Source organism: Carcharodon carcharias, chromosome 8 (genome assembly GCF_017639515.1).
Source record: "Carcharodon carcharias isolate sCarCar2 chromosome 8, sCarCar2.pri, whole genome shotgun sequence".
NCBI lineage: Eukaryota > Metazoa > Chordata > Chondrichthyes > Lamniformes > Lamnidae > Carcharodon > Carcharodon carcharias.
The window spans coordinates 64,461,322-64,488,253 of record NC_054474.1 but is presented as its reverse complement, the minus strand read 5'-3'; the positions used below and the strand labels follow the sequence as shown (position 1 = coordinate 64,488,253).

The following is a 26,932-nucleotide window of genomic DNA, read 5'->3' as shown; positions in this document are numbered from 1 at the left end:
GGAAAAACACAAACATAACATTGTAGCAAAGACCTGCTTCCAACCATGCAAAGAAGATGACGAGCAATGGGAATATGTCACTGAGAAAGTGAATATAGTTTCAAAGCTCAGAGGATTTTGGCTTGACATCCAGTTGAATAAACACAATTTTAAAAAGGGTACCAAGGGAAAAACTGAATACCAAGCTAAAAGGGAGACATTCTGAGGGGTGACTAAAAGCTTGATTGAAGAGGTGGATCTTAAGGAGGGTCTTAAAGGAGTAAGAGAAATAGATAGGCAGATGGAGAGCAAGTCCAGGGCGTAAGCAACTGAAAGTGTAACCACGAATTGTGGGACAAGGGGAGGGAGATGCACAGGAGGCTTGAGTAAAAGAAACAAGAGTTTTAGGAGTTGGGGGAGTGCAAAAGTACATGGAGGAGGGCATTATGATGATCTGAATTAGAGGACCCCTCAGTGAGTGCTGAAAAGTGTATCAGAGCACATTATATCACTGAAGGTGTCTCTTCTGTTTAACACTTCTTTGACAACAGTGCCTCACCTCCTTCTTCCCCACTTTCAAATAAAGGACAATCCTTCAATCCAGACCTCATCCTAGAACATGATGACACCTTTTCCCCTAATAACCATGACAATAGTCATTGCCTTATTGCATGAGTCAGCATCAAATAAGTGCACTATTTCCTATATGTCCCTGATCTCTCTGAATAACAAAACATAAATAAGTGCACTTTGTATTTTATTACCACAAAGTCTAACATGTACAGAAGCAAACCTATTCTTAGCTAACTCCCTGCATGAATAAACATCTTTTCTTTCACCTTCTCTAGTGCTTCTAAGTACAACCTGAGGACTAGTATTTTAGGAGGTGATTAGCTGTTTATACGCTACAAAAGATTCATGGGACTCAGGTGGCCTTCCTCTCATGGTAGCTTACCTTTGACAGGGAGCTACTCTGTTTGCATCCCTGGAGCTTGTTCAGAGTCACCTCTGAACTTCCACTGGCATGGCCTCTGAGAGAAAACACCAGAGACCTGGCATGTGCAACTATTTGGAGAGATGGCTGTGTTAGAAGGTTGACTCTGACCAGCTCCTTTCCGCTGGACCCTGGATGTTTTATTTTAAATTTTGTTCATGGGATGTGGGTATTGCTAGCAAGGGCAGCATTTATTACCCAGCTCTAACAGCCCTTGAGAATGTGGTAGTGAGTGGCCTTATTGAACCCAGGGCACTGTTAGGTAGGGAGTTGCATGATTTTGACTCAGCAACAATGAAGGAACAGTGATCTATTTCTAAGTCGAGGTGGTGTGTGACTTGCAGGGGAACTTTAGGTCAGCAGCGCATGGTTGATGTAATGGCATCTATTAGATTGTGAAAGCCACAAGCATTATAGCCACCATGGTCAAGAAAACAGAATGCAGAGTGCTGTCTATCCTCTCTCTACACCGGTAAATCTGCAGTTTGTGTTTCCATGGAGATACCGATTGGTCCATGGCTGCTTCTAGGTAGGGGGTCTGCTAAAAACTCCAGTGCAGTTGCCAAATCATACATTGATGTCTGCATCAAAGTAAAAATCTTCCCTATTTTTGTCACAAATGAGAGATGTAGGGCAGAGCGTTCAACTTCAGCAGAGGCATAAAGCTCCCGTTCTCGGGCTGGTTGCCCAATTAATGGAAAAGAAAATCAGACAGGGTGAAGAGTTTCCATTTTGGGCACAATTGGCAATTTGGGCTTGGAAGGGTACTTTACATAAGTTTCTGCTCATTTCCATTTACTTATCATCGAATCTGCCTTGAACCAGCACAATCAGGCAGTGTTTTAAAATGTAGGCCAAGATTTTGCCCTTGTTGGGCAAGTTCGGCGGGTCAGGCAGGAGCGGTTGAGAAGCTGACCACCGCCTGCGATCAGGGCCAGACCACGATTTCACACTGGCCAGCCAATAAAGGCCCACCCAGCGTAAATCGCGTGCTGCAGTGCTCAGTGCTGCCTGTGTTGGAAGGGTGGGGGGGAGGAGGGCAAGCAGGGAGCTTTGCACATGCGCATGGGCGCACACAGGAAAAGCTCCCTGAGGCACAGAGCTGCCTCAGGGAGATGAAGATTTTAAGAAATAAAAATAAAGATTTTAAAAATGTTACAAAACATGTCCCCTCATGTGACTGTCACATGAGCAGGGACATGTTATTAATGAAAAGTTAACATTTTTATTTTATTTTTAATAGCTGTTGGAAACCTCATCATGCCCGTAGATGAGGTTTCCTAAAAAATGCAAAGGCCACTTGGCCTTTTCGCGTGCCCGCCAACCGTGAGGCTGTACAGGCAGTGAAAAATTACATTTAATTGGGACTTTAATGGCCTTAATAGGCCTGTTAATTGTCAGCGGACGCGCTGCTGACTGCCATGCATGCCACCAACCGAAATATCCCTCGAGTGCCTGACGACGTCAGGACGTTCACCCAGCGTCACCGCGCATCATTTTACACTCGTTTGGTTCAGGTGAGCACCCACCTGACGAGGTAAAAATTCTGGCCATAATTTTAAACAAAATTGCACTTAAAAATATAACATGATTTATTTAAGTGTGCTAAACTGATGCTGCTTTATTAGAAGTGCAAAAGATAGGTTTATCATAAAAATTAACAATTTTTGACCAAAATGTCTAATCTGTCACCGATAAGTAGTCCAATTTTAAATAACTGAAAATGACTTTCCAAAAGCTATACAGAACCATTTATTAGATATATTGGTATACAGTCAGTAACTTGAAATAAAACATGCCTGTTAGTGTCCTTGTGCCTAAAATAAACAGTTTAATTTTAAGAGCCTCCTCGAAGGCCCACAAACTGGTGCAATTAGTGAAAACTAGCCCTGGTGATTAATTCAGTCTGGGACTTGGGAGTTTTGTGGGTGTGGTCACCTTCGATTGCAATGATTTTTTAAACTAGCACAACAGGTTGCAGAAGATTGTTTTTTGCTGGACATAATTTTTCCATTAAGTTCCTCTATCTTTTGTGATAATTTAGCCAATTTTGGGTGAATTGCACTGAAAAAAAGGCAACCTAGCAGAAACTCCAGTTTAAGGTGCATAAAGGACAGCAGATCTAATCCAGCAGTGTTACGCACCCTGCCTAAACTGAAAGTTTCAACTCAAGCCTCCACTGGGAAGGTAACACATCCTCATCCACTCCCCACTCCTCCAGCTCTTTCATCCGCCGTGAATCACCACGTTGTCACAAGCAGTATCTTATTTCCCCCCGTGAAAATAATTGAATTGATGCGCTAGAGTGCCCAGTGCATGGGCTCAAAGGGGTTGAGCCAGAGTAACATGAGAGGGAGATTTCTTCAGGAATTCATCTTCTCCTCAATCATCATTCTCCCCATTTTCCTCACATCATAAAACCTCACAAGAAACTAATTGTGTCTCTTGTTTGTTCTCTTCATCCATATCTTCCTTTGTTTCTTTTACCTTGTGCCCCCTCCCTCCACACACAGCCATGGTAGATTTGCAGGAACATTACCCACTTGTGATTCAGGAAAGGGAGAAGCAGAAGGAAGCTCATGGCTGTGTGGTGCTTCACAAGGTTACCATGGTAACAGTGTAGGTATTCAGTCACTAATCTGGTACCAGCAATATATCCCTGACGTCATCATCTCCCATTAGCTCAATGGATTTCCATCCAGAATGTGAGCTGTTTCATGTTGGTTGTTGATAAAAGTAGGTGAAAGCAGTATGTGCCAAGTGGGATAGGAGAACATAAGTAAAAGAGGTGGTGATATTACCCGTAAAACTTTGAAGATCAGATCCTGAGGAATTGCAACTTCACCTTCTCTGCCTTTATGCCATGCCATTGTCTTTTTGGCTGACTATTAGGTTCTCCTGCATTAAACATTCTTATAAACTGGCACAAAAACATTTATGAGGTAGATGTGTCAATCTCATTGATAGTCAATTCACTGACCCAAGCTGAGCAGGGGGAAACAGAAGGGGATGGTGGAGCTCAGGTCCTGAGTGACAGTCAGTAAGAATCCACAGGGTTCATAGGAATAGGAATTTCTAGAAGAAATAAAACCATGGTCCATTTAGTTCATCTCTACCATCCTGGTAGTTGCTTGATACAAGAATAATGAAGTTGCTGACTGATCATGGCAATCAATTTGGTCTACAACAGACCCAGGCATGAAGCAAGGAACCATGGCAGTGGCAACGGCAGAAGGCAGAATAATAGACAACCAGGTCTTGCATATAGGCAAATTGTCTCTCTTTCTGCTCATCACTAATCTTATGTGGTCTTCTCTTTCTCTCTCTCTCTCTCTCACTCACTCTCTCTCTCACTCACTCTTTCTCCTTTCTTACTTCACTGCAACCTTCAGTTAGGTTGTCTCCCATCTTCAGTAACTTAGTTCCTTATTGTCTTGTAAAGCTGCAATACTGCTTTTGCATTTATTCCTTAACTCTTTGAAGCAGGCCACCTGTCTGATACCTCCTAATTTAGTTGCATTTGTAGTCAGAGGCTAATGCTCATTCAGCATTTGTACATCACTTTGTGGAGTTATGGTCAGCAAGTACAGTCAACAGAAACAAAGGCCTAAATTTACACATAAGAGAGGCTCCCTGTCTTAGTGAAAATAGCTGTGGAGGCACAAATCCGGAAGTCCTGCTTCCAAACCCGGCCACTGGCATTTTCACCGGGGGTGGGGGGAAAGAGGTGGGTTCTAAATCACACATTCATGGTTCATGGAGGCAACTGTACATGTTAAAATGCAGCAGCCTCAGTCAGATCTGATTTTTGTTACTAGGATGTCCAAAATATGACTTCTGCACTTTTAGACCTGTTGGGAATACCGGAGTTCTTGGGAGAGATAGAATATCTTTTTGGAGAGGTAATGTGCCCTTTCGGATATGGTCCCAAGACAGCTTTTGGAGAGGTAAAGTACCTCTTGGAATTGTTAAAATTAGACCAGAATGTGTGTACAAAGTGCATAAATTAATTGAAACTGTCAAACTCATTGGAGCTGTCAAGAGAACTGTCAGGCATTGTCCCAGCTCGAGAGCGAAAATTCAGGCCAAAGTGACTAAGAGCAGTTCAGCAATGTTTTATTCACAGTGATAGGCCAGCACCGGTGAAATGTCACTCTTAGAGCAACATTACTCCAGAGAGACAGTTTGATGTTAAAAGAATCAGATTGTGGTCATAGATGCAGCTTGTGAGGAGTGAGTTACAATCCAGAGTTGTGCCATAACAGGCACTATTTTGAACTCCAACTGCTACAGTGTAACTTGCTGTTGTACAAGTGTTGTAATATTATATGCTGAAGCAAAAAAACAACTTGCATTTAAATGGTGCCTTGAAAGTATTGAAATATCACAATGTTTCACAGGAGCAATGTCAAACAAATTTTTAAGGGAATATTAAGGATGATGACCAAAAGCTTGGTCAAAGAGATAGACATTATGCAACATCCTAAAGGAAGAAACAGATGTAGAGAGACAAAGAGGTTCAAAGAAAGAAATCTAGGGTTTAGCAACCAAACAGCTGAAGGCACAGGTACCAATGACAGAGTAATTAAAATCAGGGACTCAAGATGCCAGAATTGGAGGAGCCCAGAGATACCGGGAGTTGTAAATCTGGAGGAAGTTACAGGAAGGGGTAGCCATTGGGGGGATTTGAAAAGAAAGCCACAATTTTAAAATCAAGACATTGCCAGATCGGGAGCCAATATAGATCAGCAAGCACAGGAGTAATAGATGATCGAAACTTGATGCAGGTTAGAATATAGGCAGCAATGCTTTGGATGAGCTTAAGTTTTTGTTGGTGGGAGCAGGGGGACCTGCTAGAAGAGCACTGAAATAGTCAAATCTAGAAGTAATAGAGGCATTGATGAAGGTTTCAGCAGCAGATGAGCTGAGGGAGGGAAGGAATTGGGCAATGATACTGAGGTGGAAATAGTTGCTCATTTCAGGGTCAGGTATGATACCAAGGCTGTGGACAGTCTGGTTCAGTTGCAGACATTTGCCAGGGAGAGGGGTGGAGTCAGTGACTGCTGAATTAAGTTTGTGATGGGGACCAGAGACAAGGTGCAGAATCTTCCCCTTCCACCAGTGGTGGAACCCATGGTGGGCAGGGGCGCAAGATTTGGCGAGAATCAAAAAAGCAGTTTCCCAACGTCGGGAAAATAGTTTAGAATCTTGTTCTCCCGACTTTCATGGCAGGTTAATGGCGGGTTGACTTTCCCACTGATGTACTTCGGGAATTCCTTTTGCATCTCATGAATCCTCATGAAAATTCCAACATTTTGGAATCTTGTTCCACCTTCAAATTTTCCGCCCCACCAGCGGGAAATTAGAATGTTCTGTTTCACGGGTCTACATGAGTGGCATGCACCCGGTGAGGGAGACTTCCTGGACTTACCAGGCACTCGACCTTGCCTTCACCATTCTCGAAGATTGTTCGTAGGTACTGGGAGATGCCAATGCAGGAGATGGTACACATGGGAAGGGGGGGGTGGTGGAAGTTTGGAAGGGAGACTGGAAGGCACAAAGGGTGGAATAAAGGCATGAGGGGCAGTGGAAGGCTGAAAGGCTCAAAGTGGGTGGAAGGTGCAAAGCGGGTGGAAGGTGCAAAGCGGGTGGAAGGTGCAAAGCGGGTGGAAGGCTCAAAGTGGGGTGGAAGGCTGGAAGGGTTTTGGAGCATAGGGGGAAGGGGGGGGTAAAGAGTCTTTCAGAGGACGGGGTCAGTAGAGTCGACCGTGGGAGTCCTGGGGGGGAGAACTCGGTGGTGGTGGGGTGGGGTGGGGGGGTGGCTGCCGGGGGGAACAGTGACAGTGAGAAGGGAAAGAGGGGATGTGGTAGGAATGTCAGGTTGTGTGTTTGACAGCTGTAGGTGTCATCGGGAGGGCCATGGAGGGGGACAAGAAAGGTGGCATGGGTAATGGGTCTGGGCAGGGTGAGCATGGGCACATCAACAGGTGTGGGCTCCAAGGGGAGGGAAGGCATATGGAAGTGGATTGTGATAGGGTCCAGTGTAACAGGGGGAGGTTCAAGGGTGACAGAGGGGAACGTAAAGATAAGTTTGGATGGGTCAATGTTGATGGGAGAAAGTTGATGGGTGACAGGGGGAAGGTAAAAGGTGGAATGGGTTTGGTAGGAGATGCACATCATTTCTGCAGCAGCAGGGCAAAGTCCTCAAAGTCTAAATGCGATACATCAAGGTAGGAGGAGGGTCTTCTCAGGTGTGTGGAGCTCAAGGTCAGCGCAGTTGGCTGACTAAAGGGAAACTGTATGAGAGCTATGGTCAGTTGAGATCCTCACTCTATGGTGGAGCCCAGATGGCAGCAGGACCGGGTCAGCGGGTTCTCATAACATCCAGATCCCAGCAAGATGTTGAGCTGCTGTTCATTCTGCACCATTTGCCATCAGCTGCAGTCAGAGTAGGGATGAAGGGAGAGAGGAAGGCGGATGCATACAAGGGTCATGGCTGGTGAATGACAGCCAACTTGCAACTTCAAACCTCCATCCTCCTAGGTGAATAGTCATGCCTGATAAGGGCCCATGTGGCTAGTCTTTCTATGATGCCAAGGCAAAGCTCTCCATAGAGAGTCGAGGCAAGTGGGATAGTATGAGGGAGGCTTCTTGTACACCCTTGTCAAAGAGCAATATCTCCACGTGCAGGCAGGTAGGAATGGGAGGAACACCCATTCTTGGTCCTCCAGGGTGTCTTCATCTGGAAGTGGAGTGCATGTGAAATTAAAACAACTAGTAGCAAGATGGAATCCAGGACACTTCCAAACAGTACAAGTAAACAAATACTTACAAGTACCAAAACTATATACAATGATTGTACACTCATGCCACCAGTGTGCATTCCAAACTTTACATTTTCCTTATCCTGCCACTAAGCTTGAGTGCATCCCCAACATCCGCAGGAGTTATGGAGGCAGCCTTCTGACTGCTATGCCTCGTTGTCTCTGATGGCTTTGCCAGGTGCTCTCTGGAGGTCCAAGGCCTGGAGGGTCTCTGCCTGCTCAGGGGCCCCTGCTCTTGGTCTGACCAGCTGGAGTTGATGTGGTCACAGGCAGAGAGGCTTTGGAGTGGCAGGATACCTTCGGAGTGTACGGGGTGGATGGCTCCAGGATGTCTGGCAGACACTCCTCCTCCCTTTGGGTGCCCAAGTTCTCCTCCCTGACTGCTTGAGAGGAACGGACACCTAGAGGAAAGTCAAGATGCCCTGTTCTCTTCTTGCTGATCTACTGCTGAAACACACTCATGGCTAGAGTGGTGGTGTGCATGTCTGAGCACAAATCTGGCAGAAACCCTGTGCTCTGCTGGACCTGGATCTCCAAGGTGGCCACCGCCCTTCCCATGGAGACTGATGCGCTCACCATGACATCAGAGAGAATGCGATGGGTTCCTCCATCTCTCGTTCCCTGAGTTGCCAGCCTCTAATGGCTGAGCCTGATGTTCCCCTGCATCTCTTTGCATTGCAAGCATGTGTCCTAGGGCCGATTGTAGAGGCTCATAATCTGACTTGGACTTTGCAGGGGCTTGTTCTCCAGCAGTCCTTCAAGTGCCAGAGACCTCGGCTGCCACTGCCTCTACCTACTGTGGACACGCGTCTGTGAAGTGACAACCAGTGAGTGGCCCTGAGCCTACTCTAAAGCTATGACCCACCGATGTGTGTGTCTTTGCACTGGTGGAGGGTGCGGATGAATGCTGTGAAGCTCTCCAGGTGTGAAAGCATCTTCTTCCTCCTCCAAGATGGCCTGGGGCCTGGGGCTTTCTTCTGTGGATGTGCTGGCCTCCTCCTCTTCCTGCAGGTACCCAGAATGGAGAAAAGAAAGAATGAGTGACTGCCTGGGTTGGCTCAAACATTACACAAATCACTCATAGTCATTTTCTGAAGTTCTGTGTATAATGGATGCTTCCTCACAGGGTCACTGGGAGAGGCCGACCTTACCATTGACACAGACGTTGGTCTGTACCCTCCCCTGCCAGTTCTGAAGCCTGCTGCTCAAATAGGATGAAGTTCCTCAGCTCCACCTCCCGTCCTCTCTCTCTCCCTCCTGCTGTGGGCTATCTTCTCCTGGATAAAGACAGGTGGATTGAATGTGAACACATTGACTGAAAGAGCAGGTCAGAGGCTGTTCATTCTGTGGCAAGTAACTCACCTCTTGACTCCCCAGTGCCTGTCCACTATCTACAAGGCACAAGTCATGAGTGTGATGGAATACTCTCCACTTGCCTGGATGAGTATAGCTCCAACAACACTCAAGAAGCTCAACACTGTCCAGGGCAAAGCAGCCCACTCGATTGGCACCATGTCCACCATCTCCAACATTCACTCCTTCCACCACCATGCACAGTAGCAGCAGTGTGTACCATCTACAAGGTGCACTGCAGTAACTCACCAAGGCCCCTTCGACAGCACCTCCCAAACCTATGACTACTACCACCTAGAAGGATATGGGCAGCAGATGTATGGGACACCACCACCTACAAGTTCCCCTTCAAGCCTCACCCCATCCTGACTTGGGACTGCATTGCTACCTCTTCACTATCACTGGGTCACAATCCTGGTACCCCTCCCTAACAGCACTGTGGGTGTACTTACATCACATGGACTGCAGCAGTTCAAGAAGGCAGCTCACCACCATCTTCTCAAGGGCAATTAGGGATGGGAAACAAAAATGCTGGCCTAGCCACCAACACCTACGTCCCATGAAGAAATAAAAGAAGATCGGTGCTGAGGTGAATTTGGAGTGAGTAGTTCACTTACCCTAGCAGAGCGGATGAGATCATTCTTCCGTTTCCTGCACTGAAGGACAATCCTCCTTTGGACCCCATGGATGCTGACCACTCTGGTGACCTCCTCGCAGGCCGCTGTAGTCATATGGGAGGGCCTCTTGCTCCCATCCCTTGGAAAGAGGATCTCCCACCTTTCCTTGACTGCCTGGGGAAAAATTCCCAGGAGAGCATTGCTGAGCTCTGGGGCTGGAGATTGCTACCTTCCCCTCGTCATTTTCTTTCCTGGAATCCTGGCACAGTGACTGAATGGCTGTCTGAGTGCCTTTTGAATATGGACCCAGACGTAACAGTGGGGCGGGTGATTTCCTGCCCACCCAGTCACAAGGTTGCACATGTTCAGCCATCCCACTCTCCAGTGGAAGTTATTCTGACTTTCATTTCCACCACTGGATTTAGTCTCCAAAACAGAAAATTCCACTCAATGAGAGAGACATTTAGTTTGCTGCTTTCTTTATGTTGAAATTCACATGGGTTTCCAATTGATTTCATTGATTGACGTTGTATGGACCACATAGGTAGCAGCCTGCATCACAGTCTGCCCCTGGGGAGTCAATTCAAGTCTGCATGATGCCACTTTGAAGCAGCATTACATGAAAAAACATTTCCCTCAATGGTTTTGATCTTCCCGATATTTAGTTGTGGAAAATTTCTGCTTATCTAGGATTGGACTGTGGACAAGTAATCTGACAACTTGGAGATTGTGGATGGGGTCTCGGTAATGAGGCAAAGCTGAGTGTTGTCAACATACATGTGGAACCTGATACTATGGATGAGACCTTATCAGGTGCTGGGCTAGAAGGCAGGGAAGGGGGCCGGTAAAATGGCAGGGGACCACATCTGGATGGGGATTGAAGACCCAATTGAGGGCCACCTTCCCAAGCCACCAGCATTTTGTCGGAGCTCTCCCCTCCCCCCACCCACCACATGGAGAGGCCACCTGCTGCATGGAGGTGCCCCCCCTCCCCACACCTCCACCCCACTTCATAGCCTCCAGGGGGAGCCATCAGAGCTGGAGACTCCAAGGCCCAAGGAGAGAGCTGATGGCAATGGTCACCTCCGCCAGCCCAATGCTGCCACTGGAGGGGTTTGTGCTCTGAACAGGGCCTTCCTGCTTGGCCCTGGCAGGAAAATAAATTGCCTTCCTCCCTTGTGTGGATGGCTCAAGATGTCATCCTTGCTACCAAGACTGCACAGAGTAGAGCGGCTGCCCGTTTGCCTTATTGGACTGCCGGCCTGCAATAAGTTGTCACTGCGGTCCCATATTTGATCCTAACCTCAGGACTTCCGTGCTTCTGAGAAAGTCCCAACCTGTGCTTTTAGATGATGTCACTGAGCGGTAGCACATAGATGAGAAATAGAAGGGGGTCAAGGATCGAACCTTGGGGGACTCCAGAGGTCACAGTGTGGCAGTGGGAAGTGAAGCCAGTGCAGGTGATTTTATGACTATGATTGGATAGGTAAGAATTGAGTCCAGCAAGGGCAGCCCCACCCAACTGAACGAGGGAGGTGAGGCGTTTGAGGAGGATGGTGTGACTAACTGCCAATAGCTGCAGACAGGTCAAGAAGGGTGAGGACTGATAGTTTACCATAGGCACTGTCGTGAAGGGCATCATTTGTTTCTTTGATAAAAACCATGTCAATAGTATTGCAGGGGCAGAAACCTGATTGGAAGAATTCAAAATGGAAAGATGGGTGTAGATTTGGGAGACAACAACATATTTAAGGACTTTGGAACAATTCTACAGCATTATCATAGCATTTATCATTTTTCATGACGCACTGGTATATAACATATATCCCTATTAATTTTATTTGGGTTGAAAAGGACTTACCAATTCCTGTATTCCAATGATGTTCCAGCCTTGCATGATAGGTAGGAATGAAATGAATGATGGGATAATCCAACAGCCCCCAAGCATTAAAGTAACACACAAGGGTGTCATTTTGTTCCTATAAACCAGTGGTTGACAACAGATGGCATAGTACCTGGCAAACAAAACAACAAAAACTGTTTTTTTAATTAATGAATTCCCATTCTTTGAACATTAATCAGTCCTCCCCTCATTCCCATGGTAATTGCTTTAGGTCTCTTCATTTCCTACTTCAGCAATGCCTACTTAGATCATTATAATGTCAAAAACAGGTACAGAAACTAATCAGTAAGGTTGATGGTTGATATCTTGAGGATTAGAATACAAGGGAGTAGAAGTTATGCTTCAACCACATAAGACCCTGGTTAGACCACACCTGGAGCACTGTCAACAGTTCTGGGCATTCAGCTTAGGAAGGATGAGTTGGCTTTGGAGGCAGCGTAGATTTATCAGAATGAGACCTGGCCCGCAAGGGTTAAATTACAAGGGGAGATTACACAAACTAGTGCTGTACTCCCTGGAATTTATAAAGTTAAGGTATAATCTGTTCAAATTTTTCAAGATATTAAGTAGAACAATTGGGTAGATATAAACTATTTCCATTGGTTGGGGAGTCTAGGAGTAGTGGGCATTGTCTAAAAATTAGAGCCAGACACTTCAGGAATAAAATTGGGAAACACTTCAACAAAGAGTGGTGGAAGTGGGAACTCTCCTCAGCAGCCAGCAATTAATGCTCGATAATTATTAATTTTAAAACTGAGATTGATAGATTTTGTTATCCAAAGGTATTAAGAGATGGGCAGAAGTGGGTATATAGAATTATATGTATCTCATTGAATGGTGGAATAGGCTCAGGGTGCTAAATGCCCTCCTCCTGTTCCTAAGTTCAGTAGGAGGATGGGCTGGGTGTAGACTCCACTGTCAGTTTCATTTTCTTCACATAAATTGACAGGAAGCACACTTCTATTGAGCAATGATTAGTTCAGATATAAGTATTGTAGTTATCACAAAATCTGACAGAACCTTTTAATTTTCTTTTCAAGGCTGACAATTGAAATCTAGGTAGTAAGGGCACAATTTGTATGTTCTGTCCTTTCTATATATTCCACTTTGAGTCAATAAAATGGCAAATGTCTACCTTTAGTCCACTAAAACCAGCAGGTTGGCCAAATGTTAATCATCCAGTTTACCATAAAAGTGAATTTGGATAACATTCACACCATCCAGTTGCTTTATTGGTGCCTCTGTCACCAGACACAGAACCCACCTTTTGTATTCATTGGGAGTTTGACTGCTATATGTACTAACTACAACACACATTGCAGCAGCTCACTTAAGCTTATTTTAATCTCACCCCCTAGCCCTGACCAGGCCTGGGAGATGGAGGATGCACACAGCGCTAATTACCATGGCCCGTGCCATTGAGGGGCCTGGGCTCGGGCAGCACTGCCCCATCTCTCAAATGGCACTTACCCATCTCAATGTGTTTGCAGGTAATGTGCAGTGAGTGTTCCACTCTGGGACAAAGTTCTGTAATATAAAAGATTAATGGAGCGAGAACCCAAGTCCGCATGGCCATTTTCTGACAGTCAGGGTGCATTCTGGATGATGTAGTCCGCACTTGACCATGCTCTCACCCTCCTGCACAAGTACTGGCCCACTAAATGACTACAAGCATCATGGTGACTGAGCAGGCTGGAGAAGCCAGGAGGAGCAGTGGTTGTAGCAACAACGAGGCCCGGGGCAGCTGGAGGGTTAGGAAGAGCTAAGGGGAAGCATGTCTTACTACCATCACAGCCATCCCAAACTTAATGAGAAAATTTCCAAACTTAGGCCCAACGGTGAATGAGCATAAGTATCGGTTGTTAAAGATCATAGCAGGATGTGGACTGTGTAGTTTTGAGCACCCTCAAATAGAAAGGACATAAAAGTAATAGAAAAGGGGCATTGTAGGTTCACCAAGGTATTAAGAAGAGCAAGGAGGCAGTGTTGGAAAGAAAATTTTGAGAAGTTTGGGAGAGTGTGTGAAAGTGAGTGAATGTGTGTGAAAGAGACTGAGGGTGTACTTGTGAGATTGTTTGTGAGAGACCGTGTGTGTGAGAGAGAGAGTATGTGTGTAAGAGAGAGTGAGTGAGTGTGTAAGAGAGTAAGTGAGTGCATGCAATGAGAGAGTGTGTGAGATTGGGTGTGTGTGAGAGAGTGAGTGTGTGAGAGAGTGTGTGAGATTGTGTGTGAGAACGTGTGCAAGAGAGAGTGATTGGGTGTGTGTGAGAGAGTGAGTGAGCATATGAAAGAGTAAGTGAGTGTGTGTGAGTGAGTGTGTGAGAAGCTGAGAAAATATGTGAGTATGTGTGAGAGTGACAGTGTGAGATTGTGTGAGAGTCACAGCATGTGATAGTGATTGTGTGTGAGAGAAGTGAGTGGGTATGAGATTGTATGTGAAAGTGAGAGTGCGAGAGAGAGTGAAAGTGTGTGTGAGATTCAGTATGTGTGTGACACTGTATATGAGAGCGAGAGATTGTGTGAGGGAGTGTGCGTGAGAGTGAGTGTATGAAATTGAGGGCAGAATTTTAGGTTTTGCAGGCGGGCATGCTCACGACCTGAATGGGCGTAAAATCACGTGAGATGATGTCGGGCAAGTGTCCCAATGGCAATGTGCACTCGCGCAATATTTTGCTCGGCGGGCACGTGTGGCATTCGGAAGAGCCCACCAACAATTAAGTGGGCAATTAAGCCCATTAATGGCACAATTGTAAACAATTTTTTGTGGCCCATCCAACCTTACAGTTGACGGACAGGCCAATTGGTCAGGTGGCCTTTACATTCTTGGTCCTGAATTTTTCCCTCATCAGGCACACACGATCAGCAGGCCCGGCAGTGCTTGGGAAATGGGCTGCCAACCACGATTGGCCCTTAACCACAATTTCACACTGGTTGGCCAATTAACGCTGAAAAACTCAGCACTGCCAGGGTGGGAGAGGGAAGAAGGTGGGCGACAACGTCACCGCGGGTGCAGGTGAGCACTTCCACTGAGCTCCCTGAAGACAGACAGCTGCAGAGCTCCAAATAATAAAAGAAAGTACAAAAAAGCTGCAAAAAATGTCCACGCAGCACATTCAAGCACCTGAAAGCATACCTCATAAAAAGGTTGTCCCCAGATATTTCTTTTTATTTTATTTCCTAACAGAGATTTCATCCCACCCTTGGATGAGGTTTCATCAAAACTGTAAAGGCTGCCTGAACGATTGGCCCATCAGCCTAGTAAGGTTAGACAGGCCATGAAAAATTGCTTACAATTGCGCCGTGAATGGGCTTAACCATCTGCTTAATTGTCGGTGGATGCTCTTCCTGCTGCCACGCGCGCCCACCAAGCAAAATATCACACGAGGGCTTGATAACATTGGAATGCTCACCCAATATCATCTCGCGCAATTTTACGCCAGTTCGGGTCAGGCACACGTCCGCCTGTGGAACAAAACATTCTGCCCTTGGCACCTTATCATGTCATTCTTGTTAATTATTCATTATTTTTAAATATAAATTTATTGCTTTGATTTTTTTTTTGCTTATGTTTTCTTCATACCTTAGCTTTAGTTTTGAAATTCAAGATTAATGTTGTGCCAAATTAAATCTCAGGCAGCTGCTACAGGCTTTCTTGCTGAAGGGGAATGAAGGGCTCACAAAAAGTCTGATTTCTTTTTGGAGGGCTGGCAAAAGGGATTATTTTTGCACCAATAGAAATGAACAGTGTTGGAAATGTTCAGCATATCTGGCAACATCTGTGTTGAGAGAAACAGATGTCAGTGACTCTTCATCAGAGCTAGTGCAGATTGTGGACCTGAAGCATTGACTCTGTTTCCCTCTCCACTGATGCTGCTTGGCCAGCTGAGTATTTCTAGCATTTTCAGTTTATATTTCAGATTTCCAGCATCTGCAGTACTTTGCTCTCCTATTATATGCTCCATGCTGGGCATTTGTAAGTGTGGTTAGTTTCAATTTAAAATGAGAAAATATTTATCACTCAATGCAAAGTGTAATTTTTCTATTAACAAAGACCACTAGTGTGGATAGAAATAGCACATTTTTCAAGATGAATTGGTTGGTGCTAACTTACTGGAAGGTTTTCCATTTTTAAAATTGGAAGTGAAACAGAGTCATGTGTCATTAGAATGGAACAATGATAGTTCAAGATATTCTCTTTTGTACATAGGATTGTTGTTTGTGCTGCTTGAGGTTTGAGTCTTCTGGATGTTGCTGTCCTGATATTGTCTAGGAGCAGGTTTAAAGAAGCAGTGGTGGTTATATAATATGAATGATCAAGTTGTGTGGAATTGTCTGAAAAAGTCATGGTTGTAAAGTGTATCATACTGAAACCTTAACTTTCAATGAGCTTTGTAAATAGAGGCGTAAAGTACAAAAAAGTTTTGCTAAACCTATACAAAACAATTTGAGCCCACGTTGACTATGGTTCCCAGGTCTGGGCACCTGAAGGGTGTGAGGGAGAGGGTCAAGGTGGGGGGGGGGGTGGTGAAATAAGGCCCCCAGAAACATGATTTCTCTCCCTGGCCCTGCCTGTGACTTCTACCACCAACAAGGGCAAAGGCAACATGAGAAGAGAATGTGGGATGAGTATCAACTCCAGGTTCCCCTTCAAGTCACACGCCACCCTTACTTGAATGTATATTTGCATCCCTCATTGTCATTAGGTAAAAATCCTGGAATTCCCTACTTAAAACTCTCGTGTGGCACAATCTGCAGAATGACAGCAGTTTTTCAAGGGGAAGGCCCACCACCATCTTCTCAGGGCTAAAAGGAATGGGCGATAAGTCTGGCTTTGCCACACTTGTCCACATCAAGAGAACAAAAATAAAAACAAGTGCCTGAAAAAGATATTAATTTATTTACGGCAACTCATGGAATTGTAGAATTGTACACAGAAGAAGGTAATTCAGCTCACTGTGTCTGTCTGTTTTGGTTCTTTGACAGACTATCTCCTGCTTTTTCTCCACAGCCCTGCAATTTTCTCTTATATCAAGTGTCTATCTAATTCCCTTTTGAAAGATATTATTGAACCTGCTTCCACAACTTCTTGAGGTAGTGCATTCCACATCATAATAGCAACTGGACATCTTATTGAATTTTTTAAAAAAGCAAAAGAATGATGGTAAATTGAGGATACTGTAATATTTGATTATTTCTTTGTTTTTTGAGGCATAAAGCTGTTTCTTATCAATACATTCATGAAATTGGTGACAGTCCATAGCAACCAAATATAAGGAACATCATTTTTTTGCTACAAGGCTTCGAAAATGACGAGGTTATCCCCCTAGTAATATTTAGCTCCATCAAAAAGAGTATGCTGTATATATACTTATCATGTCGCCCTATGCTATTTTAAATAGGATACAGCATAGAAAAGCACATCATTTTACCTACCTATCTAAAGAAATGCAGCAGAGATGAAGAATAGATGCGGTAGTAAGCAGGACATCTAACGAAGTTCGGATGAGACAAAATCTATCCCCATATATCCAGTTTTGCTGTATGAGTTCAATAGCTCCGAAAGGCATTACCATGACTGAAACAAGCAGATCAGCAAATGCCAAAGAGACAATAAAGTAATTGGTCTTGATTTTCCTATAATAAATCAGAACATTTTAAAAAACTTATTAAAAAAAGCTCTAGGAGAAAAATGTAAAGCTAGATCCCAAATGAAGAAACTGTATTTTTTTTAATTTTCATATAAACCTAAATGTTATGGTGGCACAGTCATACAATCATTACAATCTCTCAATATATAATAATATTAAATCTACCCCATGATGTATTTATAATGGAATGCCATGGTATCACAGGGCAGAGCTAGACCAAGGGCGGGTATTGCACCAGCAGAACAGGAAGGGAGCGGGACTTCCGCTTGGAGACTGGCTACATGCAAACACAAGGCAGACAATCTATGCACAATCGAGGGGCCGAGCCAATTGCACAGCACAGGCAGGCACTAAGTTGCCAAACCCATTGTTACCTCATGACGGTCGATGGTCCAGGCACTACATGTAAACAGTACCCAGATTGGCATCCATTCCTTGCAAGCCAGCAGCATCATTCTGCCAGAGAGGAGGATCTTGAACTTGAACTGCTATTACTCTCACCCCATCTGCCACACTTGGATCCCTAGAGCTTCAAGCCATCACACTGCACCCTCAGTCATCTCTGACTTTCTCACCATCACCCTAGCTCTGCATTCTGTGACCCTTGAGCCACCCACCATTACCCTTGATAAGCTGATTGCTAACCTAGAGCTAGTCCCTGCCACCATCGAGTTGCACCCCAGCACCCTGGACCCGCCCCTATCACATTCAACTCTCCCAGCCTCATCACTGACCTGCCATCAATAACTCTTGAACTCCCCTCTGTCATGTGTGAGCTGCCTTTGTAGAGATTGATCTTCCCTCTGTCGTCCCGCTCCTTTCTTCTGTCCCCCCACAACCCTTCTTAGGGCTGCCACAACCTGACCTCCCTCCCTCAGCCTGCCATGCCCTGACCTCCCTAGACAGCAGCCACCCCAGCGCAAGGCAACAGCTCAGCTTCCTCTACCCTGGTCCAACAAAGTTTCACATACAAGAAAAGCAGCTCCTACTCACTCCAAATCCACCAGGAAGACGACCTTGCCTGCGACATGCCACCTTTAACCAGCTGTGAATATGAAGGCACATGTTTCTTGTTTGCTGCCAACTTAATCGTGATAGTACAATTCAATCTGGTGACCAAGTGCTTAATGAATATGCATAACATGTTAATGCATTAAAAATAGGTTCCCACTGCTTGCCGTCAAGAACCACAGCCTGCTTTTAATCCGACACCAACTTACTTTCCAACTTTTATCCCACTGTTGGGAAGCTGAAATTTCACCTCCAGTACAATTAAGTGATTCCCTGCTTCGGTGCCTGCTCCCGGGGAACTTCACTAGATTGCGCCCAAAATATCTGTACTCAGGCTGCTCCTACCTAATAGTCTTCCCAATTTTCATTCCTTTAGTCACTCTTCTTCTGGGAGAAATCAGGAGCTAAACCTTTTCAATCCTTAAAATAAATTCTGCATTATTCTATTAATGAACTTGATCATCCTTTTCATTAACCAAAAATGCACCTTCTTATCAGTGTGGCTGACAGTGTTATGGGAAAGAGTGTTTCCAAAAAAGAAAATAATGCGATTTCTCCATCAAGTGACTCATAAAGCTCCTCAGCAGCTTACAGATGATTCACATTTCTTTATAACATAAGGGAAACAGCTGAACACTATCACATCAGATTTATAATGGAGGCTGGAGGAGCACAATACATAAATCAATTTATTTATAAATTATCGCCCAAAGCCATATTAATGATGTGTGAATCTTCAAGTTCAATAGTTGCCTGACAATGCCATTTGTTACTGAATAATAGTTTTATGATCACAAAGACATTTTAAATAAAGTTTAAATATACTTTCAGATTGTTCCACATACTTAATACTAAACTACACATATATATTCCTCTGTTCAATGATACGTATTGAAAAAATAGATGTGAATGAAATGTGCAATGAACGTTAAATTGAATATTCATCTGTGTTTAGCATTACCATGGGCCTCATATTCCTTCACAATTGATTAACATGCAATAATATTTTGTATTTAAATCAATTAAATTGCCCAATTAAATTCTTTTTGCAGCACATTTTCTCTCCCATTGTGCTATAGGCAATGTAATTTGCATAAACCTGCATTCTCACTTGCTGCATTGCTAAATTCTGTCCAGTATTTTTTTTTAATCCCAAAGCTACTGCTTAACATTTCTGTGCTTTTCAGTGACGATTTTTGCACATATTTCCAACACCTACTATTTCCTTTAGGCCCATTTATGCCCTTTGCTTTTAGTCTATGGTTTATATTCAAGCTTTACGTATGTACTTTTCTCCAAATTGTGCAATTTCTTATGCCAGAATCCTGCTCATGCATTCATTTACATAAGGGGGAGTTTTTCATGCCCACTGGCGGTGGGCTTGATAGGTGGCGCGAGCGGACAATATGCCGTGATCGTTTTCACAACGGCAGGAAGGTAGGTCACGATCGTCCGCTCAGCCTGCCAATGGCAGGCCACGTTTCCTGCCATTGGTCGTCGAGAACATTATTATAATACACCAGCATATCATTATCAGGCCATATCGCCAGGCTCTTGCACCCTTGCTGGATCATCAGTCCATGTCAGCGGGAAAGCACGGCAACATGTTTCACAACAGCACAGAAACAACGAGCACTTGGTGGCCTGCACTTTGGGTGAACTTTAGGTCAGTGCACAGCAACGTTCTGCAGAGCTGGCCAGGGTCACCTGTTGCTTTGCAGGCTTCAGGGGTACAGGGGGGGTCGGGGTTAAGCTCCGCCCTGCCCCACTGGTGGCAGGGAGAGGGATCAGGACCCAGGTGCAGCCCTGCCTCCGAGGCGACTTCTGAGGGTGAGGGGAGCAGTGGGCAAGTGCAGACTTGCTATTGAGGTGACTGGTGGCAGAGGGTGGGATGGGCAATGGCGCCTTGTTGTTGAGTATAGAGGATGTGGTATGGGGTATAGAGCATGAGGGAAGTGTCCGCACATTCAGAGAAGCCTGTAGAAAGTGACCCTTCCTCAGCAACTGAGACAGCTCAGGCAATCTCTTTCATCCTGCAGGAGAAGTACATCAGGATCATGGACCCTGGTGACCTAGCTGTATGCCTGGTGGTCTACAGAGTGCGAAAACGACGGTAGAGAGTGCCTGAGGCTCCTGGCTGTGCAGAGGCAGGAACAGCACCCTCAGGAAGAAGGGGCGGCTGGGCTCCCACACACACTGCCCAAGAACAACAGCAAGTCATTGCTGTTCAGTGCCTAGCTAGACCCAGGGTTTATAGACACCGCGTTTCATTCCTGCAGGTGTCCAAGAACCAGTATTGCTGAATACTGCGTGTGTCTAGGGAACTGGTCAGTCACATCTGCCAGTTACTGCAGGATTTGACGTCAAGGGGACAGGGAGGGCATCCACTGCCAGTGGCCGTGAAAGTGACCACAGTGCTCAATTTCTATGCCAGTTGCTCCTTTCAGGGCTCCACAGGTGACCTCTGTGGGATCACTCAAGCCTCCGCCCACAAATGCATCCATGAGGTCACGGATGCCATCTTCATAAGAGCACACAACTTTGCCCAGTACCCCAGGACAGCCAGGCATTTTGCTCAGGACCAGGACATCCAGGATGTAAGAGCGATTGTATTTGCCCAGACCTCAGGTTTCCCACAGGTGCAGAGTGTGATTAACTGCAGTCATGATGCTCAGGTCTCCACACGGTGGATTATATCAACCACAAGGGCTTCCATTCGCTGAATGTGCAGCTGGTGGGTGACCACCAGAAATGGATGCTACAGGTCTGCACACAGGTTTCCAGGGACTGTGCATGATGCCTACATCCTCAGTCAGTCACAGATCCCTGGAGTTTTCCAGGGTCCACAGAGGCTGCAAGGTTGGGTCCTCGGGGACAAGGGCTCCCGCAGAGGCCGTGGCTGATGACACCTGTGCAGTGGCCTCAGACTGCAGCAAAGCGGTCCTATAATGAGGCTCATGCTGCAGGTCACAACTTGGTGGGGCACATCTGAAGGTGTGGTTCCGCTTCCTGGACCAGTCTGGTGGGGCCCTGCAATACAGTCCACAGAAGGTGTCACGCATCATCATCGTCTGCTGCGTCCTTTACAACCTGGCGCTCTGACAGGGTAAGGAGCTGGCTGAGGAGGAGATGGAGGAGCTGCGTGTCTCCTCCAATGAGGAAGACACTTATGGGGATGAGGGTGAGGAGGTCCTCGGAGGCGACGATGATGGGGATGAGGCTCTCACACTGGCCAGACAAGGCAGGCACTCTCGGGAGGATCTCATAGCTGCTAGATTTGTGGAAGATGATGACGACATGCAATGAAGTGACCCCATAGTTTCTCACATTGCATTTGTGAATGTTTGATTCCAGTCTGGCTTATGGCAATGGAATACCCTCTGTGAGAATGGTCCTGTCATGGAGACACGGTGGAGGCCCTAATAGTCACTCAATTGCAGGAGGATGATGACGCAGTGAGGACACCCCATAAATCTTCACATAGCCTCTGAGAATATCGGACTCTTGACTGTCCGAGGAGAGCTTGCTTGAGCTCTGTGATCAGGGTCATATCATAGAGACACTGCCATGAAACTTTAGAAGCAGCTGATGCTTTGTCCACCTTCATCACCTGAGCCCTTCAGGAGCTGGAGCACAGCATCAGTGGTCACAGATGCTGAAGAGATGGGGGCCTCCATAAAGGTGCTGAGAGCACAGTGAGAGAATGAGAGAACTCTGTGGCGCCTGGCCACTACATTCTGGCAGCAATGACCAACACTGTCAAGGTGCAGGTATCAGTAATGTCTTCAGGGAGTGTGAACCTGGACCATCACTTTGGTCTGAAGGCTGCACAGAGCACAGGGAAGAGGCCCTGGACTGAGACGCCTGCCTTTTATCCAGTGCAGAAAGGTTTCACATCTGAGTGACAAGAATATTTTAATCATCAGAACAAGGAGGCATAGGCAGGGAGACATTCTTGGGAGTTCATTGACAATAGTAAACAGTATGTACAAGTGATTGACACACGTGTCCAGGCTATGCAACTAATGCTCCTTAATTGCCCTAACCCTGCCGCTAAGTCTTGGTGCTCCCCTGGAGGTGGAGGCAGCCTGCTGACAGTGATGCCCTGTCTGTGATGACTTTGACGGGCATCGCCTGGAGGGCCAAGACTTGGAGGACCCCGGCCTGCTTTCAGGGTCTTGCTGTGTGGCAGTGGCACCCTCCTCAGCCTGTGGAGGTAGAGCTGTCGAGGTCACAGGAAAAGGGAGTCGGATGGGCTGGACACACTCAGAATCTCCTGGATGGATGGGCCTGGAGTGTGCACTTGTGGATCCTCCTCCCTATGGGTGCCCGGGAGCCCCAGACTGACTCCTTGAGGAGCAGGAGTAGCTGGAGTGAAATCGAGCTGCCCGGCACCTCTCTCGCATACCCACTGTTGGAGGCCAACTTTGGCATCAGCGATGGAGTTGAGCTCACGCAGCAGTGCAGGAGCGAAGTCCTGGACCAAGGTCTTCATGGCGGCTGCCATCCTTCCAGTATTGACTTCGGTGCATTGCAATGCCGGCACTATCACTCTAGACTGAAGGCAGATGGACTGCTCCATTGTGCCTTGCAATCTGAGGAGTGCAGCGGACATCCCTTCCTGTTGTCTCCGAGCTTGCCTTTGCAGCTCCAGTAACCGTGATATGACTGAGTCCAGAGGCCATCATCTGACTCAGACTCAGCAACATTCTGGCCTCCAGCGGCTCTCCGAGTGCCGGGGACCTTGGAATTCCCTACTGCCACCTGCTGCGGATCAGGCAGTGCAATCTGCTCACCAGATTGTGATCCTGGGGCTACTCTAAAGCTAAGTCCCACCGAGGGGTGTGTCTCTGTGCTGGTGGAGGGTGTGGGTGAGCGCTTTGACAGAACTTCAGGGAAGTTGCCTCCAGATTCCTCTTCAGAGCTTTCTTCAGGGCTTGATCAGAGGCCCTTGGTCATGGACTCTGTTGGCTGTTTGGCAGATGTGCCTGCGAAAGCAAGGGGAGATAATTAGTGCATGGCAATGGCCTGTGAAAGAGGACACATCACTCACGGCATGTTTGTCTGATGGATGTTGCACTGCTGGATCCTCACTTCGTAGAGCAGTGCTAACCTCATCATTAGCACAGGACCAGTCCAGATCGTGGCCAGCCAGCTGGATGGCTCTGTTTTCAAAGCCCATGAGGACCTTGATTTCAGGGATTCCACCACCAGTCTGTGACCTTTCTCTCTTGCTGTATGCAAGCTTGCCCTGCATGGATAGAGATGGAGAAAGTGTAAGCAGGATGCCTGCCAGATCGGGCGATAAGTATACCTGGCCTGTGTGGGTGTTGAGTGGTCTCATGAATGAGATGAGGATAATGACTGTGAGTATGTGAGCGTGAATAGTGATGCCCCTTGAACCGGCAGTGAGTGAGGGCCCTGTGGATGTGTGAAGGGTTTGTGAGTGTGTGAGTTGAGTGATCAGATGAGTGACTTACCTTGGCGGAACAGAGGAGATCATTCATCCTCTTGCGGCACTAGGTGGCTGTCCTCCTTTGCAGGGCATTGGCACTGACCACTGCTGCCCCTGCCTCCCAAGCAGGTTAGTGCAGTTGCTGCCCATCCTGCAGCCAGAGCGGTGGTAGAGGGCATCCCGGTGGGCCTCCATGGCATCCAAAAGTCACTCAAGGGACACATCACTGAACCTGGGGGCTGCAGTCTTCTTCAGCTTCAGGGCCACGTCTTCCGTGCAGCAGCAGTGAGCTGGAAGCGCTGAGATGTGTGCTTGCAGCTGGACTTTAAGACTTTAAACATGGCCCCCGGCACGATGCAGCGATGGATACGTGAACCCGCCCACCATGGAAACGGCGTGTTTCCCGGGAGTGCATAAATAATGAGGTGGGTTCTGGATGATGTGACATGAAAACCTGTCTTCACGGCCTGCAGGTAAAACATCGCCCGCTACCGCACTTAGTGCAAATTTGGGAAAATTCCACCCATATTGTCATACCATTGTTTCTTTTGCATACTTGGGACCCATTTTCCCTCATCAGGAACATATCTGTCTCTTTGTTATGGGGGTTAGATACACATTCATTAGACTTTCTCGCCTTTTATTTTGCTGCTCTACACAAATTCTGCATGTTGCAACATTTATTTTAATTAAATGGCTCATTAGCTACTTGAGATATGTTGAAGAATTTCAAATGTATTAATTGGCTGATTTCCTAATCATTGCTTGCAACATTTATTCTCTGAAACATTACTTTTCAAAATTAAGAAGTCTTTCTTTGTTAACAGATTATTAATTATAAAGAAAAAACTGATAAACTGATACTGCCTCATCTTTGTTTTTCAAACAGAGCCCTATGTTACATATGGTAAACCTCTGGATTTCAAACCTCCAAGACCAGACTAAAAATAAATGCAAGGATTTGAGTAATTATGAATAAACCACTAAAGTGTAAAGGGTTCCAAGTGCAATAGTTCAGATGTGGACTGATGCTAATATGCTATGCAATGAAAAATCACTTGGGTGTCATACTGCATATTTGGAACATTAATATGGTATTAGAAACTCTTTCTCTTATTGATCAGTCCCATAGTTTTAATGAAATATGTACACTTTTTTTTTGCAAAATTGGAACATAAAGAGTTTACAAGAGAATATATTAGATAAAAAGCAGTACTATGATACTGCTATCCAGTAAGAAACTCAGAACATTGCCTTGCAGCGAGACTCAGCATTGAAATACCCACAATGGTGCGAAGTTGCAGAACTTACGTGATAAATACCTGCTAAACTCACCACTAAAAGTCAGGGATTGTTCATTTTAGTATAAGTTAATTTACAACAGGATGGTAAATCTTAATTGCTGACAAACCTCTCTGGCATTGAAAATTAATTTTTCATGTGTGAAATCTCATTGTTTCAGATTTTAATTATTGCTAAGTTTAAGTTTTACTTGCTCATTCTGTCTCTCTCTCTCTCTATTAACCCCATTTTCCCCTTTCTTTGTTTAGCAGTCTGTATGTGATTTGGCATTAAATGATCTACTCTAACTCCCACTTGCTGGCTCAGCTTTTTGCAGCTCAGTGATGATTTCTCAATCTGATTGGTTATGGAGGCACGTAGAGCAGAATTTTATGACCCTTTCCACCATTGGATTTTCCAGCTCCGCCAAAGTCAATTGACTTTTGAACAGCTTACTGCATTTTACGGCCCCATCCCCACTCCAACGAGGCCGTAAAATTCCACCCATAATGGCTTGTCCTTATCATACATGTCTTCGAACCTCTGCACCAAGATGGTTTTCGAATCACTGCATGTTCCAATGGAAATCTCCATAGATAGGCTTATGGGAAAGCACGAGTGTAATGAATGACCTGTGTTATTCATTTACTGCAGAAAGTTCCATTTTTAACCACTTAATATTCATTCTGTGCTCAGTCTGTAGGCAGGGAAAGTGCATAGTGCACCATCAACTTTAAATGTGACCGGATGGGAGTGATTGCCTGCAGCAGAAACCTGGGAGTTTCCAAGGAGCAGTGAGGAGTCTGACAGATATTTGGGTTACATATGCATGAATGTTTGGAAAATATTAGAACTTAAAGACCTTATAAAGGATAGAAACTCTCAATGGGAAGGAGTGGTAAACCTGAGACCCTTGAAAGTGTGAGTCGCATAAAGTTGAGACTTTAAAGCTGGCAGGTTTTTGAGTTTTGGGCAGCTTTGCAGAATGAAAACAGTTATAAAAAGATATTGGGTGGAATTTTCCATACTCCTGCCATGGTGGGTTTAATGGCGGGTGGGCTGATAATGTGGTGGGAGCCGAAAAGGCGCTTTCCCGATGGCATAAAATGACGCACCCAACATAGCAGGTCGCCATTTGTCATGAAGGTATAATAATTTTTATAATATTTTTCTGGTTTATTGTAAAGTAAGTTTATAGGGTAAATAGTTAGGTCAGTCTGTGTGTGAGTTAATTACATTTTGTAGCCAAGCAGACTGCAAGTTGAAGTTATCAAAAGAAGTAAGGTGTAGAAGTGTCTTTAATATGCTAGTGAGTAAACATGATTGGGGTCTTAACATGTAAGGTGCAAAGGGAATTAACATTTTTAGATAAATGAAGGGAGGTTTGAATTTCAAAGAGGTTAATGAGAATAGGAGCAACATGAAAAGATTTATATTATAGGAAAGGTAAAAGTTCCAAAGACATATGGAAACAATGGAATTTATATATTATAAAGGGAGAAACATGTATACAGGAGAATGACGATATGTGTCGGGGAAGGTATTGTAAGATCTAACAGAAGTGTTCGAGGCCTCCAGCATTTGAGCATAAGCCTGCTGTCTACAGAAACCAAAGCTGGAGAAGGCCATTTTGAATCCCACTGTCCAAGTTATTGTGTTAATTTGATGGATCTGTTTAAAATCTAGAAATCTATTCTTGGACCGTTGCCTTAAAGGGGGTGTAACTGGGAGCCTGGTTAATTAGGAATTTTAGGAGTTGTTATAGTAATAATTTAAAGCACTATGTATGTATTTGAAATCTTCTCTTTTGTTAATAAATATTTTAATTTTAGTTTCGTTTAAAAAATCTCCAAAGTCTTGGTGGACT

General features: G+C 45.4%; 1 protein-coding gene across 1 annotated transcript in view; it reads right to left on the bottom strand.

The window, feature by feature from the left end:
• The window catches only part of htr4 (5-hydroxytryptamine receptor 4), a 216,523-nt gene that overhangs the window by 128,922 nt on the left and 60,669 nt on the right, over positions 1–26,932 (bottom strand). The window contains exons 5-6 of the mRNA XM_041193770.1: positions 17,104–17,304; positions 11,629–11,782 (exon numbers count right to left, since the gene is read on the bottom strand). Coding sequence (XP_041049704.1) covers positions 11,629–11,782; positions 17,104–17,304 — 355 coding nt within the window. The remainder of the gene's footprint in view (positions 1–11,628; positions 11,783–17,103; positions 17,305–26,932) is intronic.